We start from the raw sequence: 26,563 nt of genomic DNA on the forward strand, positions 1-26,563 counted from the left end.
AGGCTGGTACATGGTTCTGAGTTGGATGATCAGCCATGATCATACTGAATGCCGATGAGGCTCGAAGGGCCGAGTGACCTACTTCTGCACCTATTCTCTATGTTTCTGTGTTTCTATGAATACAGAATGGATCTATCTCTCCACACCCCCCCCCCCCGCCTCCGTTTTTCTGCCCCACTCACCGTTTGAAGGAGACTGCGGGCCCATTTCGGCGAGCTCCACATTCACGTCCATCTTGTTCAGGACTCTCTGTGTCTCTGAGCTCACGAAGGGGAAGGAGCCGTTATTAGAGGAAGTCCGTGTCGATAAGGCGGTCCGACTCCAGCAAACACCAGATGGACAGCTGACACAGAGATGAAGGCAGAGCAGGGAGAGGAAGTGCGGGGAGCACAGAGAAAGAGGATGTTGGAGAGGGAGGCCGAGCGATATTAGACTGGAGGGGAGTGGGGAGTGTTGAAAGTGTGGAGTAAGGGGAGGGAAGGGAGGAGACCGATTGGGAATCTGCAGAGACAGAGAGAAGTGGGCGGCAGTGTACAGATGCTACAGGAGCTGAGAGGAGGGAGACTGTGGAGTGAAAGATGGGAAAGAAGGGAAAGTAAGTGTGTAGAAGATGGTAAACGGGAGGAGGACGGAGTGAGGTAGAGAAATAGAGGGTGAGGAGATTTGGATAGATTGTGAGAGAGAGAGAGAAAAGATGGCGGTGAACTGGAGAACGAGAGGGAGAGAGAGAAACGGAATGAGAGGGAGCGGGGAGGAGCAGAGGGAGGGACAAATGGAGCACTAAAGAGAGGGCAGAGAGATGCGTGGGGAGGGTTGAAGGAGAGAAATGTAGACGAAGGACGTTGAGAGGAAAAAAAATGGGGAGGGAAGGAGAAAAGAAATGGAAAGGAGGGATAAGATAATAAGGGCAGTAGGAAATGAAGGAGAGACTTGTGTCACTCATATCGAACCTGTATTTTCGGGGAGATGTGCATCCACCGTTGGTTCCTGGTTTACGCGTCCGACGCAGCCACTGCTCCTGCTAATCGCCGGACCTTCAGATCTGCAGTCTGCGAGAAAGCACGGCCCCAGGACAAACCCCCACCGTGGTGAATAAGCCCTCCTCCTCCGAGTGGGATAACATCTCCTCTCGAAATTAATTCCCTCCACAGACTTTCTCCGCCTCCTTGTCCAATGGCGCACTCTCTCTTTCCTACTTTATACCATGGCATTCTCTCTCTCTCTCTCTCTCTCTCTCTCTCTCTCTCTCTCTCTCTCTCTCTCTCACTCTCTCTCACTCCCTCTCTCTCTCTCTCTTCTTTTTCTGTCCTCTCTCTCCTTCTCCTGTATCTCACTCTTGTTCTTCTCCAACATCTCCTCACTCTCCGCTTTCCTTCCCAGCATTCCTCCCTCTCTCTTTCCCTCCTACCTCTCTCCCCTCCTCAAACATTCTCCCTCCCTCAGTACGCACTCTCTACATTTATTTTCCTTCAAACTTCTCCTCCTCCCCATTGTATTATTTCACTCTCTCTCCATCAGTCCCGCTCTCTTCCTCCGTCCCACCACCAACAGCCCTGGCGCCCTGAACTGGAGATATCCTCACCCACCCACACTTGCAACCAGACCACGGAGTTCCCTGCATTCTCCCTGCACATTAAACCTGTCGAGGGTTGGGTTTCTGGATGAGGTGCCATTTGGCCTGGGATGTCCAGCCGTCTCTCACTTTTCCTCTCTCCTTCCCCTTCCTCACATCCATTGCCCCTTTACGCCAGCCCCAACTACTTCGGCCCATCTCCCTCCGTCCCTTCACCTCTTCCTCCCATCCACACTCCGTCACTTCCCGTTTTCTCCCACCACACATTCCTTCTTTCCATCGCTTCTCTTCCACTTCCTTTTATCTCCTTATTTACTAAGGTAGTCTCCACTGCTTCACTGGGCAGAGAATTCCGTAGGTTCACCACACTCTGGGGAAATCAGTACCTCCTCATCTCCGTCCTAAATCAACTAGCCCGAAACTGGAGGCAACGAACCTCAGGTCTAGTTTCACCTCCCAGTGGAAACATTTTTCCTGCCTCTATCTTATATATTCATTTCATTTTTTTTTAATGTTTCTCTAAGATCTCCTCCAATTCTTCTGAATTCCAGTGAATACAGTCCCAGGTGACTCAGTCTCCCCTTATTGTCTTATCCCCTCATCTCTGGAATTAACCTGGTGAGCTTCATCTGCACCGCCTCCATATCCGCTACATTGTTCCCCAAGTACGGCGACTGGTACTGCACGCATACTACAGGTGTGTCCTCAGTAGTATCGTGAACAGTTGCGGCATAACGTCCCTGCTCTTAAATTCAGCCCCTCTCGCTATGAATGCCAGCATTCCATATAACCATATAACTATATATGGTTATCTGCCTTCCTGACAGCCTGCTGCACCTGCAAACCAGCCCTTTGTGATTCATGTACAGGAGCTTGTGAGTCCCTCTGCACAGTAGCAAGCTGCAATTTTTACCATTTAAATAATAAACTGCTCTCCCATTTTTCCTTCCAAAGTGGGTGACATCCCTTTTACCAACGTTGTACTCCATCTGCCAGACCCTCACTCACGCAGCTTAGCGATTAATGGGTCCCTTTCGGAATGGCAGGCGGTTACCAGCGGGGTACTGCAGGGTTCAGTGCTGGGCATGCAGCTGTTTACAATATATACTAATGATTTAGATGAAGGGATTAAAAGTAACATTAGCAAAATTGCTGATGACACAAGCTGGGTGGCAGTGTGAAATATGAGGAGGATGTTCTGAGAATGCAGGGTAGTTGGACAGGCTGGGTGAGTGGGCAGGTGCGTGGCAGATGCAATTTAATGTGGATAAATGTGTAGTTATCCACTTTGGTGGTAAGAACAAGAAGTCAGATTATTATCTAAATTGAGTCAAGTTAGGAAAAGGGGAAGTACAACGAGATGTACGTGTTCTTGTACATCAGTCACTGAAAGCAAGCATGTAAGTACAGCAGGCAGTGAAGAAAGCTAATGGCATGCTGGCCTTCATAGCAAGGGGAATTGAGTACAAGAGCAAAGAGGTCCTTCTGCAGCTGTACAGGGCCCTGGTGAGACCACACTTGGAGTACTGTGTGCAGTTTTGGTCTCCAAATTTGAGGAAGGACATTCTTGCTATTGAGGGAGTGCAGCGTAGGTTCACAATGTTAATTCCCGGCATGGCGGGACTGTCATATGCCGAAAGATTGGAGCTACTGGGCTTGTATACTCTGGAATTCAGAAGGCTGAGAGGGGATCTTATTGAAACATATAAGCTCATTAAGGGATGGGACACGCTGGAGGCAGGAAGCATGTTCCCGCTGATGGGTGAGTCCAGAACCAGAGGCCACAGTTTAAGAATTAGGGATAAGCCATTTAGAACGGAGTTGAGGAAAAAACTTTTTCACCCAGAGAGTGGTGGATGTATGGAATGCTCTGCCCCAGAAGGCTGTGGAGGCCAAGTCTCTGGATGCTTTTAAGAAAGAGATGGATAGAGCTCTTAAAGATAGCGGAGGCGAAGTATATGGGGATAGGGCAGGAACTGGATACTGATTGTGATTGATCAGCCATGATCACAGTGAATGGCGGTGTTGGCTCGAAGGGCCGAATGGCCTACTCCTGCACCTATTGTCTATTGTCTATTGTCAACCTATCTATATCTCTCTGCAGACTCTCAGTATCTTCTACACACGTTGCTTTTCCAATCAATTTAGTATCATCAGAAAACCCAGATTCACGACACTGGATCCCCTCTTCCAGACTATTGATGTATATCGTGAACAGTCGCGTACGCAGCACCGACCCCCGCGCACACGGCTCATCACTGATTGCGAAACAGAGTGACGCCCATGTATCCCATTCTCTGTTTTCTATTGGTTAAGCAATTCGATACCCATGGGAATCGCTCCTGCAGCCATCATTCAGTAATGCATGCAACATCATATTTCCCAGTCTGCAACTGCGCGAAGTTCATCTTCTTATTCCGTGTACCGTGTGCATTCAAATATAACACCTTCAGTCCTGAAATCATCCGCGATTGTGTCCACCTTCTACATTGTAACTCATCCTACTGACTGCAAATTTGCCGTCAATAGCCTCTCCTCACGACACAAAGCCTCTGTTTGTAAACAGTTGCCTCATCTTCAACACAATTATCCGCCTCTCCTGCCGCCTTCATTTATTGAAATATATGCAGCTCAGCACACTATTGAGAACATGTTTAAACATTCTATTGCTAACTGCGTCTTAGTTCTGACCACCATGATTCTGTATGCCTCTCTAATAAAGTATCTTACATTTCCTGGGTGATAGCATCTCTGAGGATTTATACTGGACAACACATTGACCCTCTGCGCTCTGTCTCTGTCCACAATAGGACTACAGCGGCTGCTAACTCACTCGCTCTCCACCGGGCTTTGGACCAACTGGGAAAAAACAATACCTACGTCACGCTGCGGTTTATTGACAACAGCTCAGCGCTCAGCACAGTCACGTCCTCAGTTCTATCCAACAGGCTGCAAAGCCTGGGACAGGCTATCTCCCTCTGCAACAGAACGTTTGACTTCCTCATCGGGAAACCGCAGTCAGTGCAGGTCGCTCGTAGCATTTCCAATCTGCAGGTGGTGTTGAAGACAGATTAGGGAACTCAGCAAAGCAGTAGCAGATGGAGTGCAGTGTGGGGAAGTCTATTGTCACGTACTTTCATGGTAAGGATAAAGTATAAACGTTTTTGTTTTCTATGTGGAGAGAAAAATAAAAGAGCTGAGGCGCAAAGGGATCTGTGGATCCCGTGGCACGATTCCCTGCTGGTTCACTTACAGGTGGAGTCGGTGGTGAGAAAGGCAAAGCGAATGTTCGCATTCCTTTCCAGAGGGCGAGAATATAAATGCATAGGTTTGATTGTAAGATTTTAAAAGACACTGGTGAGGCCTAATTTGGGTTATATAGTGAGTCGATTTGTGCCCCTTAGATAAAAAGGATGTGCTAACTTTCGACTGTGTTCCATGGAGGTGAATGAAAATGATTGGAAACATAGAAACATAGAAAACCTATAGAACAATACAGTCCATTCGCCCACAATGTTGCGCCGGACATGTCCCTACCTTAGAAATTATTAGGCTTACCTATAGTCCTCTATTTTTCTATGCTCCATGTACTTATACGAAAGTTTTTTTAAAAGGACCCTATTTTAAACGCCGCCACCACCGTTGCTGGCAGCAGATTCCACGCACTCACCACTCTCTGAGTGAAAAAAATGTACCCCTGACAACACCTCTGTACCTACTCCCTAGCACCTTAAACCGGTGTCCTCTTGTGGCAACCATTACATCCCTGGGAAAAAGTTTCCGACTATCCACGTGATCATTGCTTCTCATCATCTTATACACCTCTAACAGGTCACCTCTCATCTCTGTCGTTCCAAGGAGAAAAGGCCGAATTCATAGAAACATAGAAACATAGAAAATTGGTGCAGAAGTAGGCCATTCGGCCCTTCGAGCCTGCACCGCCATTTATTATAATCATGGCTGATCATCCAACTCAGAACCCCGCCCCAGCCTTCCCTCCATACCCCCTGATCCCCGTAGCCACAAGGGCCATATCTAACTCCCTCTTAAATATAGCCAATGTACTGGCCTCAACTGCTTCCTGTGGCAGAGAATTCCACAGATTCACCACTCTCTGAGTGAAAAGGTTTTTCCTAATCTCGGTCCTAAAAGGCTTCCCCTTTATCCTCAAACTGTGACCCCTTGTTCTGGACTACCCCAACATCGGGAACAATCTTCCTGCATCTAGCCTGTCCAATCCCTTTAGGATTTTATACGTTTCAATCAGATCCCCCCTCAATCTTCTAAGTTCCAACGCATACAAGCCCAGTTCCTCCAGTCTTTCTTCATATGAAAGCCCTGCCATCCCAGGAATCAATCTGGTGAACCTTCTCTGTACTCCCTCAATGGCAAGGATGTCTTTCCTCAGATTAGGGGACCAAAACTGCACACGATACTCCAGGTGTGGTCTCACCAAGGCCTTGTACAACTGCAGTTGTACCTCTCCGCTCCTGTACTCAAATCCTCTCGCTATAAATGCCAGCATACCATTCGCCTTTTTCACCGCCTGCTGTACCTGCATGCCCACTTTCAATGACTGGTGTATAATGACACCCAGGTCACGTTGCACCTCCCCTTTTCCTAGTCGGCCACCATTCAGATAATAATCTGTTTTCCTATTTTTGCTGCCAAAGTGGATAACTTCACATTTATCCACATTAAATTCCATCTGCCATGAATTTGTCCACTCACCCAACCTATCCAAGTCACTCTGCATCCTCTTAGCATCCTCCTCACAGCTAACACTGCCACCCAGCTTCGTGTCATCCGCAAACTTGGAGATGCTGCATTTAATTCCCGCATCCAAGTCATTAATATATATTGTAAACAACTGGGGTCCCAGCACTGAGCCTTGCGGTACCCCACTAGTCACTGCCTGCCATTCTGAAAAGGTCCCGTTTATTCCCACTCTTTGCTTCCTGTCTGCTAACCAATTCTCCATCCACATCAATACCTTACCCCCAATACCATGTGTTTTAAGTTTGCACACTAATCTCCTGTGTGGACCTTGTCAAAAGCCTTTTGAAAATCCAAATATACCACATCCACTGGTTCTCCCCTATCCACTCTACTAGTTACATCCTCAAAAAATTCAATGAGATTCCTCAGACATGATTTTCCCTTCACAAATCCATGTTGACTTTGTCCGATGATTTCATCGCTTTCCAAATGTGCTCTTATCACATCTTTGATAACTGACTCCAGCAGTTTCCCCACCACCGACGTTAGGCTAACCGGTCTATAATTCCCCGGTTTCTCTCTCCCTCCTTTTTTAAAAAAGTGGGGTTACATTCGCCACCCTCCAATCCTCAGGAACTTGTCCAGAATCTAACCAGTTTTGAAAAATTATCACTAATGCATCCACTGTTTCTTGGCCTACTTCCTTAAGCACTCTAGGATGCAGACCATCTGGCCCTGGGGATTTATCTCCCTTCAATCCCTTCAATTTACCTAACACCACTTCCCTACTAACAAGTATTTCGCTCAGTTCCTCCATCTCACTGGACCCTCTGTCCCCTACTATTTCTGGAAGATTATTTATGTCCTCCTTAGTGAAGACAGACCAAAGTAATTATTCAATTGGTCAGCCATGTCCTTGCTCCCCATAATCAATTCACCTGTTTCTGTCTGTAGGGGACCTACATTTGTCTTTACCAGTCTTTTCCTTTTTACATACCTATAAAAGCTTTTACAGTCAGTTTTTATGTTCCCTGCCAGTTTTCTCTCATAATTCACTCAACCTATTCTCATTATTTTGCCAGAGAGAGGTGAATCTGTGGAATTCGTTGCCACTGGCGCCCTTGGAGGGGAAGTTACTGGCATATTTAAGTCAGAGTTTGATTGGGATTCAGACTGAAGTGGATCAGCAAAGATGAAATGCTGGTGCAGACCCGATGGGCCAAATGGCTTAATTGTGTCACCATCCTCAGATTTGAAGTTTCTGGGAATCTGGGTTTCAGCATCTCTGAGGATCTACACTGGGCCCAACATATTCAGGCAGACACATAGGTATCATGGTCCCGACTGACAGCTACAGGTTTCCAGGTTTCGGCACTCCCACTACCCGGTGAGTGGTTAGCTGTCTCTTTCCCTTTTAGATTCCGAATGTCAATTATTGTCTGCCTCAGAAATGAACGGATAGAGTACAGTGTGGGGAAGTGTATTTTTATGTACTTTGGCTGAGGAAATGAGAGTACAGAAGACTTTCTAAATGGGAAGACAAATTTGTCGCTGCGGCGCAATGGCGAATCGTCCTGCGCGATTCTCGGGTCGTTAAATATTAGGTGGAGTCGGTCTTGGCGAAGGCAAATCGAATATCGATATTCATTTCCAGAGGGCTTGAATATAAATGCAAGGATTTAATTTTAAGAGTTTAAAAGACTTTGGTGAGGCCTAATTGGGGATATTCTGCAGACACAAGAAAATCTGCAGATGCTGGAAATTCAAGCAACTGACACAGAAACTGCTGGTGAACGCAGCAAGCCAGGCAGCATCTATAGGAAGTGGTTCGTGGACTGGACCTCTTCGTATAGATGCTGCCTGGCCTGTTGCGCTCACCAGCATTTTTTGCGTCTGTTGGCCGGATTTTATGAGTAGCTTTGTGAGTCTAAAAGGAAAATGAATGTGTCTTTATTTAACGCTTGCAGTCCTGAAATATGCGCAGCTCAGCATACCAGCCGCATCATGCTCAAACTTTTGATTCCTGCCTTTGTCTGAGGTCTTTACAACATCTGTCTCCATATCGACTCTGCTAACTGCTCAGGGACCCTGAATCCGCTCCCCCTGCAACTCGAGTTCTACAACTGTCCCAAAAAAACCCTCATGGGCAGTTCTTGCAAACCTTCCCGCTGGGGATGTTAGTTCACAACCATTTTAGGTGTAAATCTTCTCTTCTGTGCATATCCCAACTTCCCTGGAAAACGCGCCATGATTCCAAATTCTGAAGACCTCCCACTTACAATAACTACTTGACCACGTGCTAAACTGTATGGTCTTCCAAATTGTGGCCTCACTGGGACGGGTGGTGGTCCAGGAATTAAACTTAATATCTAAATCCGTGACCTCACTTTACAGATCGACCTCCCCATTCATACTGATCTCATTGGGACCTATATGGAACATGACCTGCGGTTGCTCACTCACCCACTGAAGAGTCATAGAGAAGGAAACAATGAATACACGACAGAAAATCTCTCTGCGGCTCTGCGCCTTCCCTCACTCAAACCTCTCCTCGCTTTCTCGTATGAAAGATCAATCAGCGAATGACCATTTCGAGAGTGTCCACTCCAACAATGGCCGCTCCGCTTGCAACAGATTTCCATTTGTTTGCAGTTGCTAATGTATCCGGTTCCCTGATTGGCTGCTGATCAAACGCCGAAATTTCGGCGAAGTACTGCTTTTAATGCACACTCGCCAAACGAGTGAGTGACCATTTATTTTTCATTCCTTGTCTCTAACTTGTGTCTGTTCAAACGCCGAGATTGTCTGACCTATGGTTATGATTCAAACACAGAGAGAAGCTTGCTCCATACAATCCCATCACACACTTCTGGAATCACTTAGCGACTATCCCCCCGCAAAGATCCATCATATCATTCCTTGTGAAGTCAAGAGTGAAGCTCCCTCCGTACTGTCCAATAACACACACCAGTGTCAGAGCAATAATAAAGATCACTCCACACCATTTCTTCACCCAACCCCGGGGCCAAACCCTGGGTGAAATACCATCCACTGCTTAGGTCAGACAACCAGTGGCGATCATTAAATATTAACCGTTCATTCACCCCTGCCGTCAGAAATGTAAAGTAACCCCTGCAGGATCGTATCACATTCTACAGGAGTACGAAGCTCCCTCCCTCCAACACCACTCACCCTCATTTCACCAATTCCCAGCACTCTGGCGTTCCTGTAATCTCGAATTGTGTGTGTGTCTCGGAGATGGTGTCTGGGTGTGTGACCAGGTGGCCTGCTGACGGAAGAGGAAGGACGGGGAGGAGAGTCGTGTCCAGGGAAAGGCTGGTGCGATTACAGCCATTGGAACAACTGGTGTGGGTCCAGACGATCTGGCTGTGCGTTCAGAGCTCTGCAGGGGCCCAAAGCGAAAGATTTAATAACCTCTGGAAGGGGACAGATTTAAACCCGATCCCATTTACCCTGCAATTAACCGTGAACACAAAGAGAGAGATTTGACAGTGGGGGAAAACGAGTGAGATGTGGAGGCCTGTTGGAAATGCTATGGGTCATGGAGACGGGATGGTCGCCCGGGAGTTAAGGGGTGACCGCAACGGGCAAGTCTACAGGGGAGGGAATGAGTCACGGAGACGGGCAGTTTGGAAGGGAGAGGGGGTGACGGAGACATGAGTTGTGTAAAAGAGGGAGTGTGTGAGAGAGACGGGGAGGAGTGTAGCAGAGTGACGTTTTGACGGAAATTGGCAGGGGATCTGAAGTGGGTTATGGAGACGGGGAGGAATGTGTCCGTGTCACGGTGCAGGGCGTCCATGTTGACGTGCCACGATGAGGGGCGCGTTCTTGTCACGGCGAGGGTTGTCGGTGTCACGGTGAGGTGCGTGTCACTGTAACAATAAGGGGTCTCTCAGTATCCCGTTGAGGGTTGTGGCCGTGTCACGGTGAAGGCTGTGTGGCTCGTTCACAGCCAATTTGTGAAGTGACCCGGTCATGTGTTTTACAATACAGACTAAAAATTCTTGATCTACTCCATCCCTTGATCTTCCCGCGCGATGAGCTTAACTCACTCTTTGCCCCTCGTACAGAGCAGAGGACGAAAATCACCGAACAGAACAGACTCATAGACCCACAAAGTTGTGATATACCAATTAAACTGAATCACTTCTGTCTGTACAACATCCATCTCCCTGCATTCCCTGTACATCCACGTCCCTGTAAAAGAGCCATTTGAACACCACTCTCCCTGTGTTTGTCAGTGAATGGAATATGACTGGAAAAGCCGGCCCTCACCTTGAATTCTTTCCGCTTCATCACGACTAATACAATCGAAACCCGGAATGTTGAGTGTCCCGCCGGTGCTGCAAACTCGCCTCATTAAGGTCGGCAATATCACAATTCCGATCGTTGACCCCTGCCCTGAGCTCATCTGCCTTCCGTACAATACTTCCTGCATGGAAACGCACTCAGCTCAGAACATGAGACCCAAGCTGAAACTTTTAATTCCTGAGTTTGTCTGAGATCTTAACAACATCTGTGCAAATAACCACTCCACGATGAGTTTTGACATTGTGCTTTTCATCCCTCTGCATCTGGAGTATAAACAGTTTCACTCCCCCTCTTATATGAAAACTTCCCGCTGGGATATTAGTTCCCGTCCAGTTCAGGTCTGAACTGAGAGAGTGCTCGGGGCAGAGAAAATGAAGGAACTGCGCAATGTGGGGTGGTGTGACGTGGTCTCCAGGCAGGAGTGTGTGCTGCCCCCTATTGTTCGCTCGGCAGATGACAAGCTCTGTTCTGGTCATCTGCGGATTTCAGTGGCAGTCAGTGGACCAACAGCCCAAGCTGCGTTGTCGCCTACCGGCCCACAGAACCTCTTTTCTGTCCCGTAAAATGAATCCCTCATCTCGGTCTCCCTGCCGTCCCACGTCCTGCAGGAGAAGCATTCAACTCTCCTTCCAGGCATGCCTACTGCACTCACTGTGCAATTATAAAAAAGGAAACAATAAATAATCTAAAAACACACCTACCAACATTTGGTCCAGTCTTATCTTTATTTGCCCTTGCTCATGAATCCGCTTCACCGATTGGTTGTTGTTCAAAAGAATCGCAAGGCGCTGCTTTTTAATGCAGATACACGGGCATGCAAAAGGTTGGGCTCAGCTGGTTAAAAATTCTGTTATTGTGAATATCTAAGCGAGTAAAAGATGACCTGATTTCCAAAAGACATAACCTTAAAGATGACACATTTCTTTAATGTTTTAAGCAATATTACTTTTATTGTTTTGTGTTCACCTTTTTCAGGTTAAAAAATAACAAAAAAGCAAAAGGGCCCGAAGCTAAAGTTTAGGCACCCTGCATGGTCAGTACTTAGTAACACCCCCTTTAGCAAGCATCAGAGTTTGTAAACGCTTTTTATAGCCACCGAACAGTCTTTCAATTCTTGATCGGGGGATTTTCACTCATTCTTCCTTACAGAAGGTTTCTAGTTCTCTGACATTCTTGGGCTATCCACAGATTTGCAATGATGTTTCGGTTGGGGGACTGTGAGTGCCATGGCAAAACCTTCAGCTTCCGCCTCCTGAGATAGTCCATTGTGAATTTTGAGGTATGATGAGGGTCATTATCCTGTTATACGTTATCCTCTTTTCATCTTCAGCTTTTTTACATGTTTGCTTCCAGAATTTACTGGTATTTAATTGAATTCATTCTTCCCTCTACCAATGAATTTTTCCCCGTGCCACTAGATATAATACAATCCCAAAGCATGATGGATCTAGCCCCGTGTTTAACAGTTGGAGAAGTATTATCTTCTTGAAATTCTGCACCTTTTTTTCTGTAAGCCTATCGTTGCCGATTGCGACCAAAAAGTTCTATTTTAACTTCATCAGTCCACAGAACTTGTTTCCAAAATGCATCAGGCTTGTTTCGATGTTCCTTTGCAAACCTCTGACGCTGAATTTTGTGGTGAGGACGCAGGAAATATATTCTGCTGATGACTCTTCAATGAAGGTCATACTTGTGCAGGTGTCGCTGCAGAGTAGAACAGTGCACCACCACTTCAGAGTCAGCTAAATCTTCCTGAAGGTCTTTTGCATTCAAAAGGGGATCTTGATTTGCCTCACCAGCGATCATATGAGTAGATCTCTCGGAAAAAATGTCTTGGTCTTCCAGACCTCAACTTGACCTGCACCGTTACTGTTAACTGCCATTTCTTAATTACATAACGAAATGAGGAAACGGCTACGTCAAAACACTTTGCTATCTTCTTCTAGGCTTCTCCTGCTTTGTGGGCATCAATTCTTTTAATTTCCAGAGCGCTGGGCAGCTGCTGAAGGAGCCCATGGCTGCAGATTATTGGTACAAGGTTTGAGAATTCAGGGTATTTATACAGCTTTGAAAGTTGCGTAACCTGGCCCTTCCTAACGGTGATTGTGAGGAAGCCATAGCCCTAAAACGCTTATTAAGGTCTGAGGCCTTAGTAAAAGTTATCTCAGATCTCAAATGTATTGCTGTGCCAAAATATTACATGGAACTCCTTCCATTTTTTCGCTCTCAAATTGTGCAATACAAATATAATGCCATATTTGCGGTATTGTAAGTACTGTGACCTGACCTCGCTGCAATTGAGAGTAATGAGGGGTGAATGTGAATCATTTCTCGGATGGCAGGACTTTCATATGCTGAAGGACTGGACCGACTAGGCGTATACTCCCTGGAATTTAGAAGACTGAGGGGGATCTGACTGAAACGTATAAAATTCTAAAGGGATTGGAGAGACTAATGCAGGAAGATTGTTCCCGATGTTAGGGAAGTCCAGAACTATGGGTCACAGCTTGAGGATAAAGGAAAAGCCTTTTAGGACCGAGATGAGGAAAAACTTCTTCACACAGAGAGTGGTGAATCTGTGGAATTCTCTGCCACAGGAATCAGTTGAGGCCAGTTCATTGCCTATATTTAAGAGGGAGTTAGATATGGCCCTTGTGGCTAAAGTGATCAGGGGGTATGTAGAGAAGGCAGATACGGGGTTCTGAGTTAGATGATCAGTAATGATCGTACTGAATGGCGGTGCAGGCTCGAAGGGTCGAATGGTCTATTACTGCACTTATTTTGTATGTTTCTATGTTTCTATGTTTCCTCAGCCAGAGCGTGGGAAAACTGCGGAATTCAAATTCTCAGGCAACCGTGGAGGCCCAGTCATTTGCATATATTTAAGGCAGAGTTCGATAGATTCTTGATTAGGCAGGGCATGAAAGCGATAATGCGGGAGATTTGGGGCTGAGAGGGAAATCGATCAGCCGTGATGAAATGGCGAGCAGACTCGATGGCCTAATTCTGCTCCTATGTCGTATGGACTTATTTGCAGTTCCTGAGTTCCTGGCTGTCAGCAACTAGGAGAATCTATAATGGGTCCCAAACGTTCATGCAACCACGAAGGTTGTCATGTATCCGACAGTACAGGACAAACATGCAGGTTTCCGCAATTCCTTTTCCCAGAGTTTGGTGAAGTCTCTTTATTTTTGAGACTCAGACTTACAATTATTTCCTGCCACATTCCTACAGGGGAAGTCTGTACTTAAAGGCCTCTTGCTGAGCACTCGGTGCTCAATCGTAAGAGTTACGTTTCCAGTCCTACTGTTTGTGATGCCGTCCGATTCATTTCTTGCTGTCTCCTTTATTTCGAGTTAGAATTAATTCCAGACCTCACTCTGTATTTGTGTACAACAGCATCCATAGCTGTCTCCTTACAGAAGGGATCACAGCTTTAGGAGTGTGAGCAGATGTGGGGTCTCATTGACGATGAGGAAATTTCAATGGATGTACGTTGGAGGTCATTCTGTCTTGTCGGATCGCCTCCTGGTGTGGAGGCTGAAACGCACAGAATCGCAAGAGGCTCCAGAGGGTTCCAAGCTCAGCCAACACTCTGGCAGTCTCACCCCTCCCCACAACCGAGGACATTTTCGTAAGGCGATGCCTCGAGAAGGCCGCATCCATCACTCAGGACCCTCACCACCCCGGAGAAGATCTGCCCGTTACTGCTAACGAGGAGGAGTCACAGGAGCCTGAACACCCACACACAACGATTCAGGGGCAGCTCCTTCCTCTGAGCCGTCACATATTTGAATGCATGAGCACCAAAATCGACATTTTTGCTACATTTATTAATATGTTGCATTACACATTACTTGCCATATTTGACTGAGCGACATGTTTGCGGTATTTATTAATATTTGTAATTTACATTATTTTAACATATTTGCACCGTACTGATACTGCAAAAGAAAAGAAATCCAGGCCGTATAAGTTTCAGATAATAAATGAAATAACGATTTCGGTGGGAAACATCCGATACGAGTGGGCAGGACACTTGGCACGCTGGCCTTCACCAGTCGGGGCACTGAGTACCGGAGTCGGGAGGTCACATTGCAGTGTACAAGACGACGGTGAGGCCGCACACAGTTTTGGTCGCCCTGCTCCAGGAAAGATGCCATAGAGCTGGAAAGACTCCAGAGGGAGATTTACGGCGATATTTCAGGGACTTGGGGGACTGAGTCATGGAGAGAGGGAGGGAAGGGCGGTACTTTATTCCCGGGAGCGTAGTTGTAATCTTACAGAGTTGCATAAACCCAAGACGGGCAGAGACAGAGTGCAGGCGCACAGACTTTTTTACCCTGGGTCGGGGTATCGAAAACCAGACGGCTCAGGGTGGAAGTGAGAGTGGGTGAACAGGAGAAAGAAAAACTGATCTGGGAGGCGGAGGGTGTGGACAGAACGGGGAGGGGGAGAGAGAGAATTGGGTAGAGGGGTGCAGAAAGAGGGAGAGAGGGTAAAGAATTGGGTAGCGGGAGCGGCGAAAGAGCGGGCGAAGAAAGTGCGAGAGAGTGCCGACAGAGAGAGAAAGAGAGAGAGCAAGCGTGACTGGGGAAGAGCGGGACGGGGTGGGGAAATGATGAGAAATAAGTGGATAGATGGGTAGAGAGGTTTCACGGTGTCTGAGAATGGGAGTGCGAAATGAGTGGGAGAACAGAGTAGGAGGGAGCGGCAGTGAGGGTGGGGAGGGAATTTCGGATGATGGATGGAGGAAGAGTAGAAAAGAGAGAAGGAGGAGAAACAGGGGGTAGTCCCGTGATTCATGAAGCCCCCAATGGTTGTTGACACAGATCCTGGATGTTTTCAGGAATAGCTGGGTATAAAGGTGTAGACTTCTCGCAGATGAAACGACGATCACGATTGCAAGGGTAGTTCCTTCCTCTCGGTTGGCACTGAATGCAGACGGGTGTTCCAGAGGACACGTAGTACAGCAAACCAGAGGCCACTTTTCTATCAATGAAGGTTAAAAAAATTCAACACAGACAAAATAGCGCAGCAGTAAACCCGACCTTCGCGAAACTAATCTTGTTAAACAGCGCTCTCCTCACAGCCATGAGACCGTCCCCAAACTAATCACACTGACCCAATCGGTCCGGACAGCCCTGTGTCAGTCTCCAAACTAATGTTACAACACCGCGGACTCCTCACAGCCTGCGTTCCGTCGCCAGACTAATCCCACTGACCCACCTTCTCTTCACAGTGCTGTATCAGTCTCCATACGAATCCAGCAGACGAACTCTACCTTGCCCCCAAATCTATTTCCGTCCCCAAACAAATCCCTCTGCCCAACCCTCTCCACACAGACTTATGCCAGTCCCGAAATGAACCCCTGGGGCCTGCTTTCTTCCCGCAAAACTTTGGCGTTTCCCAAATTAATCCCATGGACCCTTCCTCTCCCAACAGCTTCGTGTCAGCATCCAAACTAATCCCACTGCACCGCCCTCAACCCACAGACACGGGTCCGTCGCAAAATTTGTACCACTGACAAACCCTCTCCCAAAGCCCTGCTTTATTCCACAAACAAATCCCACTGACCCACTCTTTGCACACAGTCTCCAGACTAATTCAATTGTCCCACTCTCTCCCCTCAGATCTCTGTCAGTCCTTAAAGTAATCCCGCTGCCCAACTGTTCTTTCACAAATCAGCTCAGTCCCAAGCTTCCTCCATCTCCCCATAACTTCGTGTCACTCTCTAAATTAATTACGGTGCATCTCGCACTCCCCACAGCCCTGCGTCAGTCAGCAAAATAATGCCAGGGTACTGATCTCTCCCTAGAGTTCCTGCCAGTCCTCAAGATGTCCCCAGTGCCCTACCCTTCCTCGACAGACACGAATCATTCCTCAAAATATTCCCATTGTGCCTCCCTCACCTGACAACCTCGGACAGACTTGAAACAATCCCAGTGGCACCGCTTCTTCCAACAAACCTATTTCAGTCCGTAAACTGACCCAATTTTCTCCCGTCAGTACCGTGTCATCCCCAAACTCTCACCCCGCAGATCAGTCCAAATCTTACCCTTCTTCGCATTTTCCAATCCAGTATACAGGGATACGGGAGGCAAGAGCGCGGAAAACAAAACTCTGTGAAATTAAATTCATTTGATTAATGCCTAGAATAGGAAACTATTTACGGAGCCTCTCTCGGATTATTACAACATGAGTGTGTGAAGGGAGACTGCGGAGGGAGGTTCTCTCTGTGTCTGACCCCGGGAGTGTGTGATGGGAAGGTGCGCAGGCGGATTCACTCTGTGTCTGACCCCGGGAGTGTGCGATGAGACGGAGTGGAGGAAGCTTCACTATTTACAGGGACCACCACTGTTCTTCTCATCCTGGTAAACGTTGGGAGCTGTGTGAATATCTCTTCTCGTGGTGTGACACTTACCGCTTCAACCTGTGAATTGATTTCGAGAAGCCTTGAATCAAAGTTTGAACACTCTTGCCTAGCTTCATCGTAAGATGTTTCAAACGTGGAGAAGAAATAACACCGTTCTTCATGTCTGAACCAATACTTCGAACATTTTTCCACTGAAATGTAGGAATAAAGAAAAATCAATCTCCCCCCACACCGTCCCATCACACACTCCCGGGGTCACACACAGAGTGAATCTCCCTCCACACGGTCCCAACACACACTCCCGGGGTCACACACAAAGTGAATCTCCCTCCATACTGACCCATCACACATTCCCGGGGTCAGACACAGAGTGAATTCCCCTCCGCACCGGCACATCACACACTCCCGGGGTCACACACAGAGTGAATCTCCCTCCATACTGACCCATCACACATTCCCGGGGTCAAACACAGAGTGAATCCCCCTCCACACCGTCCCATCACACACTCCCGGGGTCACACACAGAGTGAATCTCCCTCCGCACCGTCCCATCACACACTCCCGGGGTCACACACAGAGTGAATCTCCCTCCGCACCGTCCCGTCACACACTCCCGGGGTCACACACAGAGTGAATCTCCCTCCACACCGTCTCATCACACACTCCCGGGGTCACACACAGAGTGAATCTCCCTCCGCACCGTCCCGTCACACACTCCCGGGGTCACACACAGAGTGAATCTCCCTCCGCACCGTCCCATCACACACTCCCGGGGTCACACACAGAGTGAATCTCTCTCCGCACCGTCCCATCACACACTCCCGGAGTCACACACAGAGCGAATCTCCCTCCGCACCGTCCCATCACACACTCCCGGGGTCACACACAGAGTGAATCTCCCTCCGCACCGTCCCATCACACACTCCCGGGGTCACACACAGAGTGAATCTCCCTCCACACCGTCCCATCACACACTCCCGGGGTCACACACAGAGTGAATCTCCCTCCGCACCGTCCCATCACACACTCCCGGGGTCACACACAGAGTGAATCTCCCTCCACACCGTCCCATCACACACTCCCGGGGTCACACACAGAGTGAATCTCCCTCCGCACCGTCCCATCACACACTCCCGGGGTCACACACAGAGTGAATCTCCCTCCGCACCGTCCCGTCACACACTCCCGGGGTCACACACAGAGTGAATCTCCCTCCACACCGTCTCATCACACACTCCCGGGGTCACACACAGAGTGAATCTCCCTCCGCACCGTCCCGTCACACACTCCCGGGGTCACACACAGAGTGAATCTCCCTCCGCACCGTCCCATCACACACTCCCGGGGTCACACACAGAGTGAATCTCCCTCCGCACCGTCCCATCACACACTCCCGGGGTCACACACAGAGTGAATCTCCCTCCGCACCGTCCCATCACACACTCCCGGGGTCACACACAGAGTGAATCTCCCTCCGCACCGTCCCATCACACACTCCCGGGGTCAGACACAGAGTGAATCTCCCTCCGCACCGTCCCGTCACACACTCCCGGGGTCAGACACAGAGTGAATCTCCCTCCGCACCGTCCCATCACACACTCCCGGGGTCAGACACAGTGTGAATCTCCCTCCACACCGTCCCATCACACACTCCCGGGGTCAGGCACAGAGTGAATCTCCCTCCACACCATCCCATCACACACTCCCGGGGTCAGACACAGAGTGAATCTCCATCCGCACCGTCCCATCACACACTCCCGGGGTCAGGCACAGAGTGAATCTCCGTCCACACCGTCCCATCACACACTCCCGGGGTCGGAGACAGAGTGAATCTTCCTCCACACCGTCCCATCACACACTCCCGGGGTCAGACACAGAGTGAATCTCCCTCCGCACCGTCCCATCACACACTCCCGGGGTCAGACACAGAGTGAATCTCCCTCCGCACCGTCCCATCACACACTCCCGGGGTAAGACACAGAGTGAATCTCTCTCCACATCGGCCCATCACACATTCCTGGGGTCAGACACCGGGTGACTCTCCCTCAACACAGACCCGTCACACAGAGGTCAGACGCAGAGCGACGCACCCACCATGCCGTCTTATCACACACTTCAATGGTCAGATATACAGAACAAAAATCCTTCCACTCTCTTTTATCACACACACCCAGGGTCCTATTTATTGGTCTATCTCTTTGACGAATCTGTGATATGAGAGAGGCGGTGAAGGATGTTCATAGTTAACCCTGATGCATCAGTCATCGTCACGGTGCGGTTTTTGGTTTATCTGTGTTACCCTGAGGTACTGTGCGGTTCATGTTGAGAAGGGTGTAGTGTTACGGTGAGTGGTGTGTCCGTGTCACGTTGACGATTGTTACAGAGAGACGGTGTGTTTGATTCGTGTCACAGTGCGAGGCGTACCACGGTTTGGGACGTGTCGATTTCCATGTGACGGGTGTGCTGCTGTCACAGGCAGTGATGTCAGAGCCACTGTGAGTTGCGAGTCGGCCTCAGTGGCACAGTGATGATTCATTCAGTGTCACAGTGCGGTAAATGTAGGTTTTGTTTTGAGGGGCGTGTCTGTGACACTGTGATAGATGTTTCTGTGTCCTGATGAGATGTGTACCGGGTCTCGGTGAGATGTACCTGGATGTTACGTTGAGGGATATATTGGGATCTCAGTGAGGAGTTTGTCGTGATCGCTGTGAGTGGAGTGTGTGTGTGTGTGTGTGTGTGTGTGTGCGTGTGTGTGTGTGTGTGTGTGTGTTTGTGTGTGTTCCTTTCTCTGTTTCTTACCCCCAATCTCTCCCCCTTTATCTCCCTCCCTCCTCTCTCTCTCTCTCTCTCTCTCTCTCTCTCTCTCTCACTCACTCTCTCTCTCTCTCATGAGGAGGTGGTGAGAGGGCGATGATGTTGCCTCACCTCTGCTACTGGTCAGGAATTGGCAGATTTGAACCTTGTTTCCGCTGACAGTTCTGAGCTTCCTTTCGAAGATGGAGAGCTGGTTGTTGAGGACAGAAAGATTCTGGAGACAGGCGCCATGGGAGAGATTCAGACGGGAGTTCTCGAATGTCTTGGATTCAAGTCTTAACTTCAGCTCATGGACCTGATGTCGATATTGGATCTGTGTCCTGTTCATCTCCTGATACTGCTCCCAAAGTAGCTGGTAATCTCGGTAGGAGGTGATCTGAGACTGATGAATCTGTGACACTGAGAGAGATGGTGAAGGACGGTTAGAGTTTACACTGACCCGTGAGTCGGCGTCACGGTGTTGGGCGGGACGCAGTGGTGGTGTGTCAGTGACACGGTACGGTGCTATTCATGTCCAGCAGCGTATAAGTGTCACGGTGACGAGTGTTGCAGTGAAAGTGTGTTACTTTCGTGTCACAGCGAGAGGCGTGATTCTATCGCGGTGGAGATCGTGTATATATCATAGTTGCAGGTGTGTTGGACTTACAGCGAGGGACGTCTGCGCTACCGTGACGTGCGTGTCTGTGTCACACTGACCGGCACGTCAGTATCCCGATAAGAGATTTGTTGGCGTTACGATGGGGGCTGTGTAAGTATCACGGTGATTCTGGATTTCCTCTCACAGTGGGGGACTTGTCCGTGTTGCGGTGAGAGACGTGTCGGTGTCACTGTGACGTGTGTTTCGGTATCGCCTTGAGAAGTGAGTCAGTCAGGGGCATGTCGATGTCACAGTGAGGGTTACGTTGCTATCACTGTGAGTGCTATGTCTGTGTCACGGTGAGGGCCGTAAGCGTGTCGGGTACAGGGGCGTGTCCGTGTTACGGTGACAGGATCGTTGCTGTTAAGGTGAATGGCGTGTCGGTGTCAGGATGAGTCCTGATTGTGTAACGGTAACGGCCGTGTCATTGTCACGATTCGAGGTGTGTCAGGTTTACGGCGAGAGGTGCTTCGGTGTTACGGCGAGGGGTGTGTCTGTGTTACGTTCAGGGGCGTGTCGTCATCACTGTGAGATTTTACGCTAACATGTTATTGCACTCTGCTTGTTTACTGCCGGACTCTACCCGGAGCCCGTTCGACTCACCGTAGATCAAGAGCCCGGTCACTATCGCGACAAGAATGGTCGTAACGGGGCAGAGTAGGCAGATATTAAGGTACGATCTATTTCCGATGTTCTCTTTCGGCTGCTGTTTATGCGTACCTGTAAAGAGACCATTCAGCGTGTGCGTGAATTCAGCCGTCTCCCCCAGTGGTACTTCCTTCCAGCCACCATCCGCACTCTCTCCTTCCACCACGATCAACCCCTCCCTCTCTCACTCCCATCTACTTTTATCCGTCATTGCTGTGAGTTCAAATTCCTTGTCTCGGTAATTGCTGAAAGCGTCTGCCTGATTCTATAGATTTTCGTTTCTCTCTCTAAGGTAATCGATGAAGTTACAGTCGTGGATCTTGACTATGGGAACATAATTTTGGCTTTTGACTAGGTCCCGCAGGGAGATTTATCCAGAGGATTATGATATATGGGATCCACGGGGGTATTTGCCGTTTCGATTCAGAGTTTATTAGTCTTCACAGTTGTATTATTCTTTGCCCGCTTTGTTGTTGTTTTTTTGTTCCAGACATATGATGTATAGACGTTGGAAACATATATTCCTCAATAGACTCATCTGATCCTTGCTTCCTAAACCTCATGTATGCTGCCTTCCAGCTGACTAGATTTTCCACCTCACTGGTCACCCATGGTTCCTTCACCCTACCATTCTTTATGTTCGTCACCGGGACAATGGTATCCCTAAAATCCCGCAAGAAACCTCTAAACATCGACCACATGTCTATAGTACATTTCCGTGCAAAAGCATCATCCCAATTCACACCCACAAGTTCCAGGTTTATAGCCTCATAATTTGCCTTTCCCCAATTAAAAAAATGTCCCGTCCTCTCTGATTCTATCCTTTTCCAAATAATGTTAAAGGCCAGGGAGCGGTGGTCACTGTCCCCCAGACGCTCACCCACTGAGAGATCTGTGACCTGACCCGGTTCATTACCTAGTACTAAGTCTAGTCTGGTATTCCCCCTGGTCGGCCTGTCCACATACTGTGACAGGAATCACTCTTGGACACACTTAACAAACTCTGCCCCATCTGAACCCTTGGAACTAATCAGGTGCCAATCAATATTAGGGAAGTTAAAGTCACCCATGATAACAACCCTGTTATTTTTGCAGCTTTCCAAAATCTGCCCCCCAATCTGCTCCGCTGTATCTCTGCTGCTACCAGGGGGCCTATAGAATACCCCCAGTAGAGTAACTGCTCCCTTTCTGTTCCTGACTTCCACACATATTGACTCAAAAGAGAATCTTGCTACATTGACCACACTTTCTGTATCTGTAATACTATCTCTGACCAGTAATGCCGCCCCTCCTCCCCTTTTTCCGCCCTCTCTGTCCCTTTCAAAGCACTGAAATCCAGGAATATTGAGAATCCATTCCTGCCCTGGTGCCAGCCAAGTTTCTGTAATGACCACTACATCATAATTCCATGTATGTATCCAAGCTCTCAGTTCATCACCTTTGTTCCTGACGCTTCTTGCATTGAGGTACACACATTTCAGCCCGTCTACCTTACTGTCTTTACACGGTTTATTTTGATTCTCTTTCCTCAAAGCCTGTCTGTATGTTAGATTTGGCTTTACTGCATGCACTTCTTTCACTGCTCTATCACTCGGGGTCCCATCCCACTCGCAAATTAGTTTAAACCCTCCCGAACCATGCTAGCAAACCTACCTACAAGGATATTGCTCCCCCCCTCGAGTTCAGGTGCAACCCATCCAATCTGTACAGGTCCCATGCTCCCCAGAAGAGATCCTGATGATCTGAAAATCTGAAACCCTGCTCCCTGCACCAACTCCTTAGCCACACATTCAACTGCCATCTCCTCCAATTCATACCATCACTATCACGTAGCACTGGCAGCAATCCTGAGAACGCCACCCTTGAGGTGCCACTGAGTTGGAAAGAGTGCAGAGGGAGATTTGCAAGGGTGTTGCCGCGACTCGGGGGACTGAGTAACGGAGAGAGGTAGGGCAGGTTGGGACTTTATACCTTGGAGAGTAGGGCTATCCAACCTTGAGTGGCACAGGTAGGGTAAATGTGCACATCAAGCAGAATCGAGGACGAGAGCTCACAGGTGTAAAGAGAGAGAGAAAATAAATTTATTTGGGTACGCTAGTGACAAATATTGGCACCCAGAAGGTGTGGACCGCATGTGGAGCAGGCTGAAATGTGGTTGAGGGAGATAAGTTTGAAGCATTTGAAACACACACACACAAACACACACACACACACACACACACAAACACAAACACACACACACAAACACACACACACACACACAAACACACACACAGACACACACACACACACACACACACACACACAGAAACACAGACACACACACACACACACACACACACACACACACACACACAGAAACACAGACACACACACACACACACACACACACACACACACACACACACACACAAACACACACACACACACACACACACACACACACAGGTCTGCATCTGACAAGTGACCTTCTCGACAATGGCGTCATTATTGTGAACTCTGACCTGTCTGGGCATTGGTTGGCAGCTTTCTGGGCCCCGGGACAATGGGAGGAGCATCATCCTCACCGATGACACGCTGGTCTTTCGGAAAGTTCACCTCTGCGTAGGTGGAAGTCAGGCCGTCTGGGAAAGAAAGGTAGAGAATGTGAGAGGTAGAAAGAAATAACAGGAGGAGAGATGGGTTTTAGTATGGGGGGAGTGCGGAAAGAGAGAGGGAGCAGAGGGAGACGGAGATAGAGTCGGGAGAGAGGGTAAAGTGAAGTGTAGGGAGAAAGTTTACAGGCAGGGGGACAGAAGGTGAGGGAACGGGGAGAGTGTGGAGACAGAGAGTGAAAGAAAGAGACAGAAAGGAGGAGAGTGTGGTGAGCGATAAGGGCGATGGGTGGGAAAACGTGAGAGAGGGAACGGGGCGAGGGTGGCAGAGGGAGAGAGTGCGTGGTAGAGGGTAAGAGTGAGGGGAGAGTGAGAGGGTTGAGCGAGATAGCAAAGAGAGGGAAGGGAGATGGGAGAGCGAGGGAAGGAGAAAAGTGGGAGGGCCCGGGGAAAGAGATCGAGGAAGTGCGAAGTGGGGAAGCGAGAGGCAGAAGATCATCAGCGAGGTGGGGTGGGGGGGAGGGAAGGCACGATAGTGAGAATAGGGTGCGGAGTGGGAAATGAACGGAAGATACGGCGACGGGGAGAGAAGAGAGAGAGTGAGCAAAGACAAGGGGAGACAGCGTAAGAGAGAGAGGGGGGGTAGTGTGATAGAGGGGCGAGTTTGAAGAATGCGGAAATCCTGGGTTTGTGAGGGATTGAGAGACTGCGAGAGAGTGGGGGAAAGCAGGAGAGGTTTGGAGAGAGGGAAAGGGACAGAGAAATGGAAAAAAGCGAGAAAGAGAGAAGGACATTGATAATTGGGCGAGTTTAGAGACAGTAGGCAGAGAAGAGAAGGGGAGAGTGGGAAAGAGTGGTGAAAAAGATGGAGTGATTGACCGAGGGGAAGGAAAGCGGAGTGTGAAGGGATGGGGCAGTGAGGGGGTGAGGGGACGGGGAGTGGAAGGAGAGAAGGAGAGAGGGGCGGAAAGGAGAGAAAGGGAGATGAGAGGAGAGAGCAGGTGGGTTAGAAAGTAGACAGTCGTTCAAAATTTATAGCTCTGTCGCTGCTCTCCGCCGATTCCACTGTCAACCCTCCTCTCCACCTCTACCATGGTGTTCCCAAATTACCTACCCTCCCACAGGGTTGCCTCCTCACGGACCCTTCCCTCGGCATTCCCTCCACTACATAGTACTCCTTCCTCAATGTTTTTTTTTTCCTTCTGAGCAATCCCTCTACCCAGTCCAACAGCGTTCCGTTCACTATTCTTCCCATCACAGAGGGCACCATCCCCATCAATCACTGGCTCCCGCTTCCACCGTGTTCAATCCTCACGGTACCTTCTACACCGAACTTCCCACAGAGTTCCTTCCTCATCGCCTCTTCACGCGTTCCCTCTGACATAGTCTCAAAGAGGGAATCACAGGGGTCAACTGTGCGCTTGTCCTGAGATATCTCGACAAGACTGGACACATCAGCTAAACAGATTCAAACCAACAAAGATGAAACTGACCTCCATCTCTCCGGACCCGGGGTGCTGAGAGGGCCGTGACATCTAGTTGCACGTATGATACATCAGGTTCAGCTGGTGACAGAACAGTGAGGGTGAGAATCAGGGTGAGGCTTCCTCCCCATCGTCCCATCACACACTCCCGGGGTCAGACACACAGTGTATCTCCCTCCAAACCGTCCCATCACACATTCCCAGGGTCAGACACAGAATGATTCTCCCTCCAAACCGTCCCATCACACATTCCCAGGGTCAGACACAGAGTGAATCTCCCTCCGCACCGTCCCATCACACATTCCCACGGTCAGACACAGAATGATTCTCCCTGCACACCGTCCCATCACACATTCCCAGGGTCAGACACAGAGTGAATCTCCCTCCGCACAGTCACATCACATACTCCCAGGGTCAGACACACAGTGTATCTCCCTCCAAACCGTCCCATCACACACTCCCGGGGTCACACACAGAGTGAATCTCCCTCCAAACCGTCCCATCACACATTCCCAGGGTCAGACACAGAATGATTCTCCCTGCACACCGTCCCATCACACATTCCCAGGGTCAGACACAGAATGATTCTCCCTGCACACCGTCCCATCACACATTCCCAGGGTCACACACAGAGTGAAGCTCCCTCCAAACCGTCCCATCACACACTCCCGGGGTCAGACACACAGTGTATCTCCCTCCACACCATCCCATCACACACTCCCGGGGTCAGACACAGGGTGAATCTCTCTCCACACCATCCCATCACACAGTCCCGCAGACGGACACAGAGAGAAACTCGCTCCACACCGTCCCATCACCCACTCCCGCGGACAGACACAGAGAGAAGCTCTCTCCACATCGTCCCATCACACACTCCCGGGGTCAGACCCAGAGAGAAGCTCCCTCCACACCATCCCATTACACACTCCCGGGGTCAGACACAGAGTGAAGCTCTCTCCCTTTCTCCGCCCACTCACCTGTCAAAGGAGCCCGGGAGTCCGTTCTTGTGAGCTGCATGTTCGCGTAGGTCTCGCTCTCGGCCATCCTGTCGAGTCTCCGATCCTGACAAAGGAATGCTACCGTCAATAGAGGAAACCCGCGCTGCCAGGCCGTCGCCCACCAACAACCGATAAAGAGAAGAACCGAGAAAAGGGGTGGGGTGTGCGGGTTGGGGAGGGATTGATGGTGTGCGTCGGGGTGGTCGACAGCAATGAGAGTGCAGTTAAGGGAAAGTGGAAATAGAAGGGGAGGAGAGATTTGGAAAGTAATTGAAAAAGAGGGAATATACACAATGGAGGGAGAGGGGAATCGAAGGCGGCAGAAAGAGGAAAAGAATGCAAGGAGGTGCATAGAGAGGACGAGGGAAATACGGAGATAATTGTGTCT

At 49.2% G+C, this 26,563-nt stretch overlaps 2 protein-coding genes across 3 annotated transcripts in view; both read right to left on the reverse strand.

Moving 5' to 3' along the window:
- Positions 1–26,563, reverse strand: part of LOC140207344 (oxidized low-density lipoprotein receptor 1-like) — a 172,532-nt gene that overhangs the window by 17,926 nt on the left and 128,043 nt on the right. The window contains exon 1 of one of the 2 annotated variants that reach the window (XM_072275888.1): positions 183–532. The exons of the other annotated variant lie outside the window; for it this stretch is intronic. Within the exon in view, the coding sequence (XP_072131989.1) occupies positions 183–234 (52 nt within the window). The 5' untranslated portion in view covers positions 235–532. Of the gene's footprint in view, positions 1–182; positions 533–26,563 lie in introns of those variants that run through there. 2 annotated transcript variants of the gene reach the window in all.
- Positions 14,473–25,316, reverse strand: LOC140207420 (uncharacterized). Its single transcript, XM_072275946.1, has 7 exons — positions 25,187–25,316; positions 23,604–23,723; positions 21,055–21,171; positions 19,926–20,213; positions 17,049–17,191; positions 16,683–16,747; positions 14,473–15,616 (listed from the first exon to the last, which is right to left on the reverse strand). Exons 1-7 carry the CDS (start codon positions 25,314–25,316, stop codon positions 15,427–15,429), a joined length of 1,053 nt encoding a protein of 350 aa, XP_072132047.1. The 3' UTR covers positions 14,473–15,426.

The sequence above is a fragment of the Mobula birostris genome, chromosome 13 (genome assembly GCF_030028105.1).
Source record: "Mobula birostris isolate sMobBir1 chromosome 13, sMobBir1.hap1, whole genome shotgun sequence".
Classification (NCBI taxonomy): Eukaryota; Metazoa; Chordata; class Chondrichthyes; order Myliobatiformes; family Myliobatidae; genus Mobula; species Mobula birostris.

Excerpts from the sequence above, each read along its gene's own strand:
- LOC140207420 (XM_072275946.1), bottom strand. The coding sequence starts at position 25,316 with ATGGGACGATGGGGAGGAAGCCTCACCCTGATTCTCACCCTCACTGTT. Across the intron at positions 23,724-25,186 it reads CCGGGTCCGGAGAGATGGAG|ACGGCCTGACTTCCACCTAC; the intron begins GTCAGTTTCATC and ends TTTCTTTCCCAG. Across the intron at positions 21,172-23,603 it reads GCCAACCAATGCCCAGACAG|GTACGCATAAACAGCAGCCG; the intron begins GTCAGAGTTCAC and ends GTCTCTTTACAG.